The sequence below is a fragment of the Rhinatrema bivittatum genome, chromosome 3, assembly GCF_901001135.1.
Source record: "Rhinatrema bivittatum chromosome 3, aRhiBiv1.1, whole genome shotgun sequence".
NCBI lineage: Eukaryota > Metazoa > Chordata > Amphibia > Gymnophiona > Rhinatrematidae > Rhinatrema > Rhinatrema bivittatum.
The window spans coordinates 191,351,474-191,365,214 of NC_042617.1; the positions used below are offsets into that span (position 1 = coordinate 191,351,474).

Consider the following 13,741-nt stretch of genomic DNA (forward strand, 5'->3'; position numbering starts at 1 on the left):
AAATATGTTGCCATGTTCTGCTCAGTGTATAGCAGCAGCAGCAGCAGCCAAGAAAGCAAATAGAATGCTAAGGATTATTAGGAAAAGAATGGAGAATAAAACAGAGAATATTATAATGCCTCTGTATCAGTCCATAGTGCGACCTCATCTTGAGTATTGTATGCAGTTCTGGTCACCACATCTCAAGGAAGATATAACAGAATTAGAAAAGATTTAGAGAAGACTGACCAGGATGATAAAGGGGATAGAGCAATTCTCCTATGAAGAAAGGCTAAAGAGGTTAGGAATCTTCAGCTTGGAGAAGAGATGGCTGAGGGGAGATATGATAGAGGTCTATAAAATAATGAGTGGAATGGAATGAATAAATGTTAATCAGTTGTTTACTCTTCCAAAATGTACAAAGACCAGGGACCACACAATTAAGTTACTAGGTAATACATTTAAAACTAATAAGAGAAATATTTTATAACTCAGCACATAATTAAGCTCTGAATTTCATTGCCAGAGGATGTGGTGAAAGCTATTAGTGTAGGTACTTTTAAAAAAGGTTTGCATAAATTCCTGGAGGAAAAGTCCATTAACCATTATTAAGGTAGAGTTGTAGAAATCCACTACTTATTTTTGGAATAAGCAGCTTGGAATCTATCTACCCTTTGGTATCCTGCCAGGTACTTGTGACCTGGCTTGGCCACTGTTGGAAACAGGATAGTGGGCTTGATGGACATTTGGTCTGACCAAGTATGGCAAGTCTTATGTTCTTATGACTGAACAGGATGTAAAAAAGGCAGCAAATTTGGCCATTAGATCCCATAACGCCTCAAGTGTAACTATCGCCAGGGTAGAAGGTAAGACAAAGGGCAGGGCAGCCCCCGGCTCCACATAAGACATAGCAACTCCTGCAGACAGAGAAGGGGGCACCTCCAAAGCACCCAACAAATGCTCCTCCCATAGCAGTACAGAACCGAGTCCCACAAAAACCAGGCCCTTACTTGCAACTCATGTCAAAACCTCAGAGCCATCCTGAAGAGCAGCTCCCTGCGATACAGGTACCTACACGATGACACCATCATCCAGTGCTGGGGGGGGGGGGGGGCTCCAAAGTGCCGGCTGTAGACAACCATCTAAAGGTCTAAGTACACCTCTTCTTTGGACGAACACGGAACTCCTCTACCAAGATCTTCGATGGGGACTTCCATAGGTTCTTCAACAGTAGGAACCACGAACTCTGTGATACAATGCTGATTGGAGAGACACAAGGGCTCAGCAGGGAGGAAATTCACCCTTCCCTTCCATTTTGAAGGCATCTGAAAGTGGTAACAGGGAAAAGACTACAACCATATAGGTCAGCCTGATCTGTGGAGTTCTCATGCTGCCATCTTGACTCCTCCCCCTTTGTTCCTAGATCCTTTTATTCTACCAGTAAAACAATCCTTTCTTATGTCGAATGGTACTCTTGCCAGTTGTAGCTTTTGAAAACTGCTACTCAAATAATTTGACTCCCTGTAGAAAGGTTCACATTAGGGTCTATTTCTTTGTTGAAGCTTCAATTAAGTGCTGTAGCATTTTCTTGCAAATGAGTTATTAGTGTTCACCTTTTATGATGAATAGTTAGGTATGTTTCAAAGTTTTGGCTCTCCTCTTGAGAACTGCCTTTAGATAATTTCTTGCTGTATAATCTGTACTGCAGAAAAGGTGGAGTTCATTTTGGTATTGAAGCCTATGGTCATTCCTAGTAATTTTTGAGTTCTGCTCATTCTGAAATTACCACAAGCGGGGATGTCATTGTGCATAGTTTTTCTCTTCCCACCCTGGCCCTCTATCCCCTTTAGAGAACTGTTGCCCTCTTAATTGTATTTTCTATAAGATAATAAAATAGTTTCGAAATTTTGATGTTTCTGGCTTCATTTTTAAGCTCAGCACTTCTTTTCTCATTCTCTGCCTTTATCTTTATTCCATTTTAAATCTGTTTTATTTCTCTCTGGGTTCCTCCCTCCTTTTCTATTTCAGCTTTTTGTTTCTTTTCTTAAGCATTGGGTATTTTAATACTTTTCTATTTTTTCTATCACTTGCTTATTTTTTTCTTTCTCCTCTTCCAGGGTTTCCTACCTGCTCTTGTTTAATCATTTCTCATCCTCTTTCTTCTACTACCTCTCCTCCATTTCTCATTTATTTATTTACAATATTTATATACCACCTATCAAATTTCTAAGTGGTTTATAATAGTACATACATAATATACATAAAAATATTTAAAAAATCACAATACAATAAATAAAATAAAATCAATACAATAAAATCAAACTAAAAGATTTAAATAGAGGAACCTTGAATCTACTCATTTAATTACCATCTGGGTGTCATTATATGCCTGGTTAAACAAAAAAGGGTAAATTTTTAAAAAAATGCACAGGCATCCATGTGCACGCGGTGTCATGAATGTGGCTATTTTATACCCTGTATGCATCAGCGTGCGTGTGCTATGAAATACGATATCCATGCGCGCCCAATTTTATAATCCGCCCTCATATGTGCAGGCAGATGTGTCTTGCGCGCAATGGGAGGGGATCTTAAACAAATACGCACGGCAACACAGGTAGGTCTTTCCCAGTTCCCACTCAATCCGCTCCAATCAAGGAGCGGACTGAGAGGGAACTTCCCTAACCCTATCCTTCCTTCCTTTTCCTCTTCCCCTCTCCTCCCCAACCCCAGATGCTGGCGTGCACTTCCCCGGTTCAGCGGCTAATGGCACTGTCGCGGCCCACCCCCTGCCTCACCCCTCCCTGCCTAGACTCCGCCCCTGCCTTCTCCTTTGGAGAGGCCTGGTACTTTGGCACGTAACAGGGCCCTTCCAAAAATGTGCGCAACGCGCACAAGGTACAGCCATGCGCATAATCCCCATTATTTACATGCATGGCCCTTTTAAAATTGGACCGAAACATTTTAATCAACTTCTGAAATCTAGCCAGAGAAGTTTCTTTCTTAATCTCTACTAGAAACTAGCTCCACCAGAGAGAGCCTTGTACAAACAATAAATGCTCACAGACAAATCTGACCAACTTAAAGGAAGGTACCTCTAATAAGAAAATGTGAAGCCGATCGCAAGGTTCTAAAAGGTCGGTACAGTTTTAAATCTGTATTGAAATTTTGCCCTTAAAAACAAAGATAAAATCCTGTATTTAATGCGCCAAACTATTGGCAATCAGTGAAGTAGTTTCAAGATCAGAGAGATATGTTGGCGTACAGCACAGCAGAATTCTGCACATATTGTAATGCTTTCAATGTAGTCAGCGGAAAACCAAGAAATAATGTTATAACAATCAATTGGTGTCATAATGAGAGAATGAATGAACTGTTTTCAGATTATCAACTATATAAAGATGTTTCCTTGCATTAGATGTAATTTATAATATGCAGTTCGTATCAACTGACCAATATGAGGACGTAACGATAATGTTGAGTCTATTAAAACTCCCAAATTCCATGCTTGGTTTACAGTTGGAAGACGAGTTCCATTTATATCCAGGCTAGGAGGAAGTCTAATCTCTAAAATTCTAGCAAGAAATAAAATGTCTGTCTTTTTCATATTCAAGGTTAGCTTATTATTTGTTAGCCAATGTTTTAAAATTAGGAGGATAGTCTTAATTTTTTCCGCTTCCTATCAATCTATATAAATAAAAATGTAAATGTTCGTTTGTTCAAAATCTTAAATCTCCGAAAGTTCTTCACCAATTGCTTTGAAATGTTGACACAACGTTGCAGTCGAATACGCGCATGTTTTTATATACCTATATTATATAGATGTCACACCTGTGACAGGTAAAAACATGCTTTTTTGGAAAAACAGTGCCATCTGTTGGACTTAAAAGCAACACACGCTATCTACAATATAAATGGGCTCTGACCGACGGACCGCAAATGCGCAGTAGAGAGCAGCTCTACCGCGCATGTGCGGACCATAGAGCTCTGCGCTACGTGCTGGGTGTCACAGAGGGGAGGAGGAAAGGGCAGACGAGTCGCCGCTCTGAGAAACAGCTCAGCCCGTTCCTCCGCCGCTGGGGAATGGGGGAGGGAATAGGGACTGCCGGACAGTTATAGGAGGAGAAAAGGGTAGAAGAGTCACCGAGCCAGTCTGTCCACCGCCGGGGAAGGGGGAGAGGGAGTTGGGACGGCCAGAGCAGAGCAAATGCAGTAGAAAGTGGCTGTGAAGAGATCACAAGCAGCTGCAGCCTGCAGCAGCCAAAGCGCAAAGATCTGAACAGAGGACAGCTCGCCCTCCTCCCCACCCCCTGAGTCCCGCAGATAAGGAGAAGCCAAGTATATATCCCACAACTGCCGGGGGGGGGGGGGGAGGCAGTGCTGTCAAGCCGCCCGTGGGTCTCAGCCACCATGGGAAGAGTATACATGGGCATCGCTCCACCCCCACTCCCGAAAATGAAAGCCAGAGCCCTGCTCCCTCCTCCCTCTCAATCCCCTGATCAGATTGCTTAAAGGCACAGGTCTCCCAGAAAGAGCAAAGTAAGCTAGGCAACGTGTCCCAAATCTGTTGCAGTGCCTGCCGCCTGCCCTTTGTGAGGGGGGGGGATGGATTATTTTTCTCACTCTCCCAGACACAACAGGCGTTGGGAACTTTGCAAGCTATTGCGAGTGCAGAGCAAAGACTTAGGTGGAGAGGGGACAAAAATATTGTCCGTTTTAACTGTGTGAGAGAGAAGTGTGTTAATGTGCGCTGAGGGCGAGTGTGAGTGCCAGAGAGAGAGGGAGACTACATGAGGGATTGTGTATGTGTGTGAGAGGGATTGGGCGTGCATGTATGAGGGACAGAGGGAGAGTGAATGTGCAAGAGAGAGAGAGAGGGAGGAAGCCTATGTAGGGGGCTGTATGAGAGAGAGATTCTCTACCCCCCCCCCCCCAGCTCTCCACTTATAGGTTAGAGTGGAAGGGGTTGAGAGTAGAGGGGAATGGGAGAGCAAAGGAGTTGGGGCCTGTAAGGATAGAGTGAAAGGGGTTTGAGCCTGTCCCTCCGCCACCGGGGAAGGGGGGATGGAGTTGGGATGGCAGGACCATTATGCCTCGCGAGATCCCCCTCGACCACCGCTGCAGCTTCTACCACCGCAACTGCCTCTGGCCCTTCGTGGTGCTGGGGGGGGGAGGGAGTGGAGCAGAGCAAAGACGTAGGAGGAGAGGGGACAAAAATCTCACCCATTTTAATGGGCTTAACAGCTTGTATTAAATATTTTACGATTCTATTTCAATTTTTCCGATTGCATTGTTAAATTGAATTTTCATAGATTTCGATTTATTTTCATTTTGATTTAATTATTTCGTGTGACATTGCGTTGGAATTGAGCTGTGTCGTTTACCATTCCGTTCATTTAGGGGCGGATTTTAAAAGGCGCGCGAATAGCCTACTTTTGTTTGCGCTCCAGGCGCAAACAAAAGTACACTGGATTTTAGTAGATACGCGCGGAGCTGCGCGTATCTGCTAAAAACCTGGATCGGCGCGCGCAAGGCTATGGATTTTGTATAGCCGGCGCGCGCCGAGCCGCGCAGCCTACCCCCGTTCCCTCCGAGGCCGCTCCGAAATCGGAGCGGCCTCGGAGGGAACTTTCCTTTGCCCTCCCCTCACCTTCCCCTCCCTTCCCCTACCTAACCCACCCGCCCGGCCCTGTCTAAACCCCCCCCCTTACCTTTGTCGGGGGATTTACGCCTCCCAGAGGGAGGCGTAAATCCCCGCGCGCGAGCGGGCCTCCTGCGCACCGGGCCGCAACCTGGGGGCGGGTACGGAGGGCGCGGCCACGCCCCCGGACCGCCCCGGGCCGTAGCCACGCCCCCATACCCGCCCCCAAAACGCTGCCGACACGCCCCCGAAACGCCGCGACGACTGGGCCCGCCCCCCGACACGCCCCCCTCGGAGAACCCCAGGACTTACGCGAGTCCCGGGGCTCTGCGCGCGCCAGGAGGCCTATGTAAAATAGGCTTCCCGGCGCGCAGGGCCCTGCTCGCGTAAATCCGCCCGGTTTTGGGCGGATTTACGCGAGCAAGGCTCTGAAAATCCGCCCCTTAGTGAGTATAGTTTATTTTTTTTCTTTTTTCATTCTTTTTCATTTCTAGAATTATGCGGTTTACATCTAGACACAGATTGCTTCTCACATGGACAATTATATGTTGCGTGTTCTAGAGTCGGCAAACCAGACAATCTCTATATCTGCACAGACAATGGAACAACAAAAAATATTGTATACCTACAAGCATTGTGAAATTAAACATATTTGAAACGTGCGCTTTCTGTTTTCTTTCTTTTCCATTTAACCAGACTGAGCCACAGCAACGCATGGCCGGGTACAGCTAGTCTTAATATAAAACTGTATATAATCCCCTCCCTCCTACATTATCTCCCTAAATTCTCTCCTGCCCAAACCAGGATCCTCTCCATCTCCTGCCATACTTGGTCTGTCTGACCCTTTATCTTCCATCTCCCCATTCTCTCATCCCCATCCCCACCTTTGCTCTCTCCTCCCCTTACTCTCTCTTTCTTTACCTTCTTCTTCTCTCATTTGTCCCCTCCCTTTACTTGCCCCTTTTCTTCCTATTCTTACTCTTGTCCCCCTAACTCTTGATCTGTGTTCTCTACACATACTCATCTGTATTTCTTCTTCTCTTGCTTTCTTTCCTCATTGCCCACACAGTCTCTCTCTCTTCTCCTTTATCCCCTTGATAAGTGCTGTGAGGGCCTAAGCAGCAGGAAGGTTTGATTCCCTCTTTTATTGTTGATTGGTTCTAGTTGTCAGAAGTAGCCAATCAAAGGCATAAAAAGGGGAAGCAGCTACAGCCTGAGAGATGCTTCTACCCCAGCTCCTCCGTGCCTTGGCTGACATCCTAATGCCCATACTCTCTTCTTCAAATATCACATAATTAAACAGACACGCTGGAGAGGGAATGATGATGTTTAAGACCCAGTGATCCTGAGTGATCTTCTGGAGACCTGGAGTTGGGTCTGTAAACCTGGAGTCTCCATGTCAAATCCGGAGAGATCTCAAGTATACCTGTGGAATGAAATGTGCTATATGATAAAGCTAGAAGCTCATATTAAAAACTGGATGAGACAAGAGGTGATATGGTTATAAAAAGGAAATACTGGAAGTTGGCAATGAGGAGATTTTAAAGTACTCCTAGCCAGGCCAATTCCCCTACCTTTTATTTTAAGACATAACTATAAAGCTATCCTTTCTAGTAAAGCTGGCACATTGGTATATTTTGTGTATATTATAGATAGCTGAAAGCTTAAAAGTTCTATCTTTATCATCAGAGAAAATAATTGTTTCATAAAATCTCTCTTGAACTTTCTTGTTACTCTCTGAAATAATACCACTTTCACTAATGCAAGAATATATTTTAAGAAGATAACTTGAAAATATGCACATCTGCACCCATATATGCGTGTGTATGGGTGCGTGAAAATCTATTCCTGTATATATGATATATGTAGATTATAAAATACACCCTGCAACATGTGCTTGCATATAAAAAAGAACATACAAATACATATTGCACTTATCTGGATAAGATTCGACTTGTCTGGCTAAGTTGTGGCACGCAGCCAGCTAAGTCAGACAAACAGATAAGTCTGCAAAGCACTACTTATCCAGCTAAGCCAGACTGGTGGATAAGTAGTGCTTTTTAGACTTATATGGCTATCTGACTTACCTGGATAAGAAGTGTTTTAAGACTTATTTGGATAAGTAAACAACTTTGCTGCTACTTAGTCGGATAAGTCAGAACTTGTCTGGATAAGTGGCGCTTTCAAAATTTAGGTACATACATTGGAATTTATCTGGATAACTAGTATGCAACTGCTAAACTTGCATATTTTTACATCTAACTTTTAAAATATACATGTGGAGATTTTACCTACATAATTTACATGCATTTATAACCCCGCCCATGGCTGGGAAATTTTATAACATGCGTGTGGCAATGAAACTACCAGTTTTACCAATTAGTTTACCAGTTCGCCCAGTCCATCTGGAGGTCATCAAGACCCTCCTGGCACTTCAGCCTTAATCTCACCTTCTCAACCAGACCCCGCACTCGGTCAGTATTTCATTGCTAAGTCGTTCACTATCACTCACTCCAGATATAAAGCAGATATAAATATATGCATGTAAGTTGACAAATTTGCATGCAGAAATTGCTTATAAAATAGCAACTTACTCGCAAAAATGTTGACCCACCCCCACCCCTGGCCTGCCTCTTTTTTACACAACGCAAATTTACTTGCATACCCTAACTTACACATGTATTTTGAGAGATATACTCATAAATATGCTATTAAATATTTATATATGCTATCTACATGTGTATGTGTTGATTTTTACACCTTTTAAGTTTCAAAAATTTGATGCTGCTGCTATTTTTTAAAATCCTATGAAAATACTTTGTTATCCTTCCTAAGCATACAGCATCTGGAATGGTCTATTATTTTCTGTTGGAAGCAGACATTCATTCACTTTTTTTCATTTAGATTCAAGAACTGAAATTCCTGGTTCATGGGATGATACGATAACATCCTCTCTAGAAGAAATTGGAGAGGCCATAGTCCAAGAAAGCTGGGAATCAACCGAACTAAGGAGATTGAATAATGCTAGAACACCTGGTAGGCACATAAACCTTATTTTTAAAAGTTTCTTTTTATCATCTATATTATTTGAATGTAAAACTAATTGGAATGAATATTGGTCTTCTTGTAAGTTCTTATGTTTTAAATTTTTCTTTGATAATAAACAGCCTCATTAGTCACTTGAATCATGTGACATCAAAAGGAACGTTTAGAATGGTGCTTCTCAACTGGTATGATATGGAAAAGTCATTCCTGTACTACAGTAGTAGCTGCTATGACACAATCCCTTTCTCCTCACAGGACTGGTATGGGGCATCGGCACAGCAAAACATCATCATTTAGTATAGATGCTGGGTGGCGGAAGAGAAAGGGAGATGCTGGTACTAGGCTGAGGTTGTGGGAAACAGAGGGAATTCTGGGCAAAGGGTTGGTGGGTGGGAGTGAGAGAGGGGAAGGCTACTAGGCACAGTGACATCACCATGAGAGGAGGGTTAGTAAGGAGTGGCAACTACCCCCCAAGTTGTGTCCCCTTTCTGCCTCCTTCATCACACACACACAAACGTTTTGGAACACACTTGCCAGCCATGCTGACATCATGGGAGGAGGGGTAGTAAGGAGTGGCAACTACCCCCCAAAATGAGTTGTGCCCCCTTTCTGCCTCCCCCATCACACACAAAAGTTTTGGAGCACACTTCCAGCCACGCTTTGACCCAACTTTCTCACCACTACCTCCTCTCTCCGTCACCCAGCATTTCTAACCCATTCTGCAGCCAGTGCCTTTCACTCTTGCACAATTTGCAGGTCAGCTGTTTCAACTGTGCAGTGTTCTGAATATCTTCAGAGCACCATATAGTTAAAACTACTGATTTTTATAGTTTGAAAAGCACCAGAGGGAGCAGATTAACTGAACTGGAAAGCTAGTGCCACTTTCCTGCTGGCTTGGACTGGACTATAGGGGAAGCAAGAGAGAGAAGATACAGGAAGCAGATTGGGAGGAATAGCAGTGACTTAGGAATTTAGGGGAAGAGTAGGGACACAAGTTGCATTGAAGATTTGGTGGAAGTTTGCGGCCTCAGATGGTGTATGTGGATTGTGCAGGAGAAGGAAACACAGGGAATGGCAGAAAGCAGGGACTCCAGAATTTGATGATGACTTGGAATGAAGATCAATAGAAATTAAGCAATTTGGTAGAGAGTATAAGTGTAGTTGTGTTAGATGGCCTGCAATTATGAGAAGGGATGCAGAAGGTCGGGGAGAGGTCAGTCGTGGAAAGGACCTGGAGGGCTGGTGACGGCAGAAGAGGTAGCTGAAATAGATGAAGACTCAGGAAAGGTTGATTGTAGAGGGTGAAAACAGGGGACTAGGCAATTGAAGAAAAACAAGGAATAAGAGACTGGAAGGTGTGCAAGAGAAGGGATTTTGGAAGGGGTGAGAGTGGGAAGTGCAAATCTGGTAAATAAAGGAGGTGTTAATGCTCCTCCGGTGAGGTCTGACCTGGAATACTGTGTTTAGTTCTGGAGATCGTATCTTAAAAAGGATAGACAGGATGGAAGCAGTTCAAGAAAAGTAACCAAAATGGTATGGAGTCTGCACCAAAAGATTTTTGAGATTAGACTGAAGGACCTAAACGTGTGTACCCTGGATATATACAGATGTGAGCCTTTGGACTGTGGCATGGTTATAGCCTTTCAGGTGAACTTACTAGGTCCATGCAAATAGTTGGTGGACTCGCTCCTACTAGGACTGGTTCTAGGGCTTCACTTATACTGGCCCTGTTCCCAGCAGGTTGAGCCTTTGAGTTTCAGGAGCTGTTACTGCACCGGACGAGAATGTGGACCCCTTACCCGATGTGAGGTTGGCACAACCTGAGAGGGTGAACCCCTGCAGGTCCCCACCATTGGAAGGCGAGGCCGGGCTGGTAGAGAGGGCTGGCTGGAGCTTCGCCAATACCAACCCCGTTCCCCGCAGGTTGAGCCCTTGAGTTCGGGGGCCGGCTGGTCTTAGGTGGGCCCCTGTGAAGAGAGTGGTAAGCGTCAGCAGAATCATCCAAGATCAGTCCAAGATCAGAAGCCAGAGGGTCGCCGATAGCCAGTCCGAAGTCAGAAGCAGAGGATCGCTGATAGCCAGAAGCCAGAGAGTCGCCGATAGCCAGTCCAGAGTCAGAAACCAGAGGGTCGCCGAAAGCCAGTCCGAGGTCGAAGCCAGGAAAGCCGTCCGCAGGAGACCAAGAATGGGAGTGGAGCGGGAAGAAGGCGCGGAAGGCAGGTACAGGACTCTGGAGGCAGGAACAGACTCAGGAATCAGAAACAGGAAACCGGAACAGGACTCAGGACTCAGGATACCACCGAAGCCAGAAGGACTTCACCAAAGCAAAGCAGACTCGTTGCCAAGTCACTGAATGTCCAGGGAAGCTTCCTTAAATAGCAGGTGAGGCCTGATGTCAGCTACGAGCCGTGCCAGGTTTTCCCGCAGCGGCCCCTAAGAGGCGGGACCTCGGTGCGCATGTGAGCTAGGGGAGGCCTGGAGAAGTTGGGGCAGGCGACGTCCCAGCTCCTCTTGCGAGCAGGATGGCCCGGGGAGCAACGGCAGCAGCCTGCTGCTGCAGCACGGCATGCTGAGGAGGCCCGCGCGAATGGACCGCGGGTAAGGCACGGCGCCTGCAGCCCGTTAGTGCCAGTGGCACTAACAGTACCCCTCCTTCTAGGCCTCCTCCCAGGAAGTCCAGGCTTTAGTGGATGAGTGGCATGGAACTGCTCAATGAGGATCATGTCCAGAATATTGGACGATGGTTCCTAGGAGTTTTCTTTGGGCCCGAAACCCTACTAGGAGAGGAGGTATTCCTAGCGTTGCCCATGTTTTCTGACATCCAGGACATCGTGGACTTGGTACTTGATGTCTTCGTCGGAGGTAAGGTGTTGTGGTTCTGATGGTTTGCTGTACGGCCAAGACAATACCAGGGGTTTGAGGAGGGATACATTGAAGGAGTTATGAATTTTGAGAGCTGGAGGCTACCGGAGCTAATAGGAAACTGCGCCCAAAGCGGCGTAGCACCACAAAGGGCCCAATGTAGCGGGGGGGGGGGGGGGGGGCTAACCGCATGGAAGGAAGTTTCAGTCGGATGTACCATGTGCTGAGCCATACTCTCACCTGGCTTGAATTGCGGGCTGGATTTTTAGTGGGCATCGGCGAATCTCTTCGCGATCTGGCCTGCCTTGTTCAGTATTTGTCGAGTGAGGGTCCAGAGTTGATGGAGTTCCTTCGCAGTTAACTGAGCCACTGTTGAGGGTACCATAATGGGCAATGGTAGCGGCAGAAGCAGTTGTTTGCTGTAGACCAGCTGGAATGGGGATGACTCGGTTGCGGACGATGGGTGGGAGTTGAGGGCAAATTCCGCCCAAGGGAGTAGTTCCACCCAGTCATCTTGCTTGATGTTGATTCGTTCTTTCGGCCAAGTCGTTGGTTTGGGGGTGATAGGCAGTGGTGAATTGGAGGGAAATGTCGAACTTCCTGCATAACGATCTCCAATATTTGGCAGTAAATTGTGATCCTCAATCGGAAAGTATGTACTAGGGAAGGCCATGTAGCCAGAAGACATGGTGAATGAACAGCCTAGCTAACTGAGGAGCAGATGGCAGAGCAGGCAGGGCAACAAAGTGGGCCATTTTAGAAAATCAATCTACTATCACCCAGATGGTGGTGTTACCCTTAGACAGAGGGAGGTCGATGATAAAATCAGTTGAAAAGTGGGTCCAGGGTTTCTTAGTAGCAGGCAGCGGGTAGAGCAGCTCCCACAGTCAACCGGTGGGGGTTCTTCTGTTGCGTGCAGGTATGGCAAGATTCAACATATGTTCGTACGTCCTTTTTCATGGTGATCCACCAATAGTATCTCTGGAGGAGTGTCAAGGTCCAAAAATGACCAGGATGGCCAGCGATCCGCAAGTCATGGGCCCAGTGGAGGATTTTGTTTCGGAGCCTGAGAGGGACCATTGTTTTCCCTGGTGGGATTGGCGTCATGGCGGCCATGAGAATTCTAGTAGGTTCGATGATATGTTGGGGGGTTCAGGTTTGTCTTCGATGTCGAAGGAGCGAGAGAGGGCACCCGCTCGCAGGTGTTTACAGGCCGGCCGGTAGCGGAGCACAAAATTGAACCGTGTAAAAAAAAGTGACCAGTGGGCTTGCCGAGGATTAAGGCATTGAGCTCGATGCAAATATTCTATGGTCCAAGTAGACGGAAATCTGGTGTTGAGCCCCCTCCAACCATGGGCGCCATTCTTCAAATGCCATTTTGATGGCTAGCAACTCTTTATCACCGATGGTATAATTCCGTTGTGCCGGGGAGAACTGCCTTGAGAAGAAGGAGCATGGGTGAGCGTATTGCTAGTGGAGTACTGACTTAGGAAGGCTCCCACCCCTTCAGAGGAGGCGTCAACTTCTACAATGAAAGGCCACCTGGGGTTGGGATGGCGAAGGCACAGTTCACGGAGGAATGCAGCTTTTAGGTTGAGAAAAGCCGTAACCGCCTCAGGTGACCACTGTCTGGGGTTGGAGCCTTTACAGGTAAGGGCGGTAAGCGGGGACACCAATATGGAGTAGTTCCGGATAAAGGATCTGTAGTAGTTTGCGAAACCTAAGAACCTTTGTAATGGTCGGAGACCTGTAGGCTGGGGCCAATCACGGATGGCTTTGAGTTTCCCAGGGTCCATGTGGAACCCCAGACTGGATAGCACATATCCCAGGAAGGCACGGTTTCCTTCTCAAACGAGCATTTCTCGAGTTTTGCATAGAATTGGTTCTCACGCAATTGCTATAGAAAACGGGTGACATCCCCGCAGTGTGTTTGCAAATCTTTGGAAAAGACCAATATGTCATCTAGATAGATTATGACACAGTAATATAACATGTCCCGAAATACCTCGTTCATCATATTCTGGAAGATGGTGGGGGCGTTGCAGAGTCCAAAAGGCATCACGAGATGTTCGTAATGCCCGTCTCGCGTATTAAACGCCGTCTTGCATTCGTCTCCCTCTTTAATTAGAATTAGGTTGTATGTGCCCCTGGGGTCGAGTTTTGAGAATATCTTAGCTCCCTGGAGCCGGTCAAAGAGCTCAGAAATAAGCGGTAGAG

At 46.1% G+C, this 13,741-nt stretch overlaps 1 protein-coding gene across 1 annotated transcript in view; it reads left to right on the top strand.

Annotated features, from left to right (window-relative positions):
- ADGB (androglobin) overlaps positions 1-13,741 on the top strand; it is a 790,434-nt gene that overhangs the window by 557,820 nt on the left and 218,873 nt on the right. Inside the window, exon 22 of the mRNA XM_029594040.1 lies at positions 8,522-8,653. Within this exon, the coding sequence (XP_029449900.1) occupies positions 8,522-8,653 (132 nt within the window). The remainder of the gene's footprint in view (positions 1-8,521; positions 8,654-13,741) is intronic.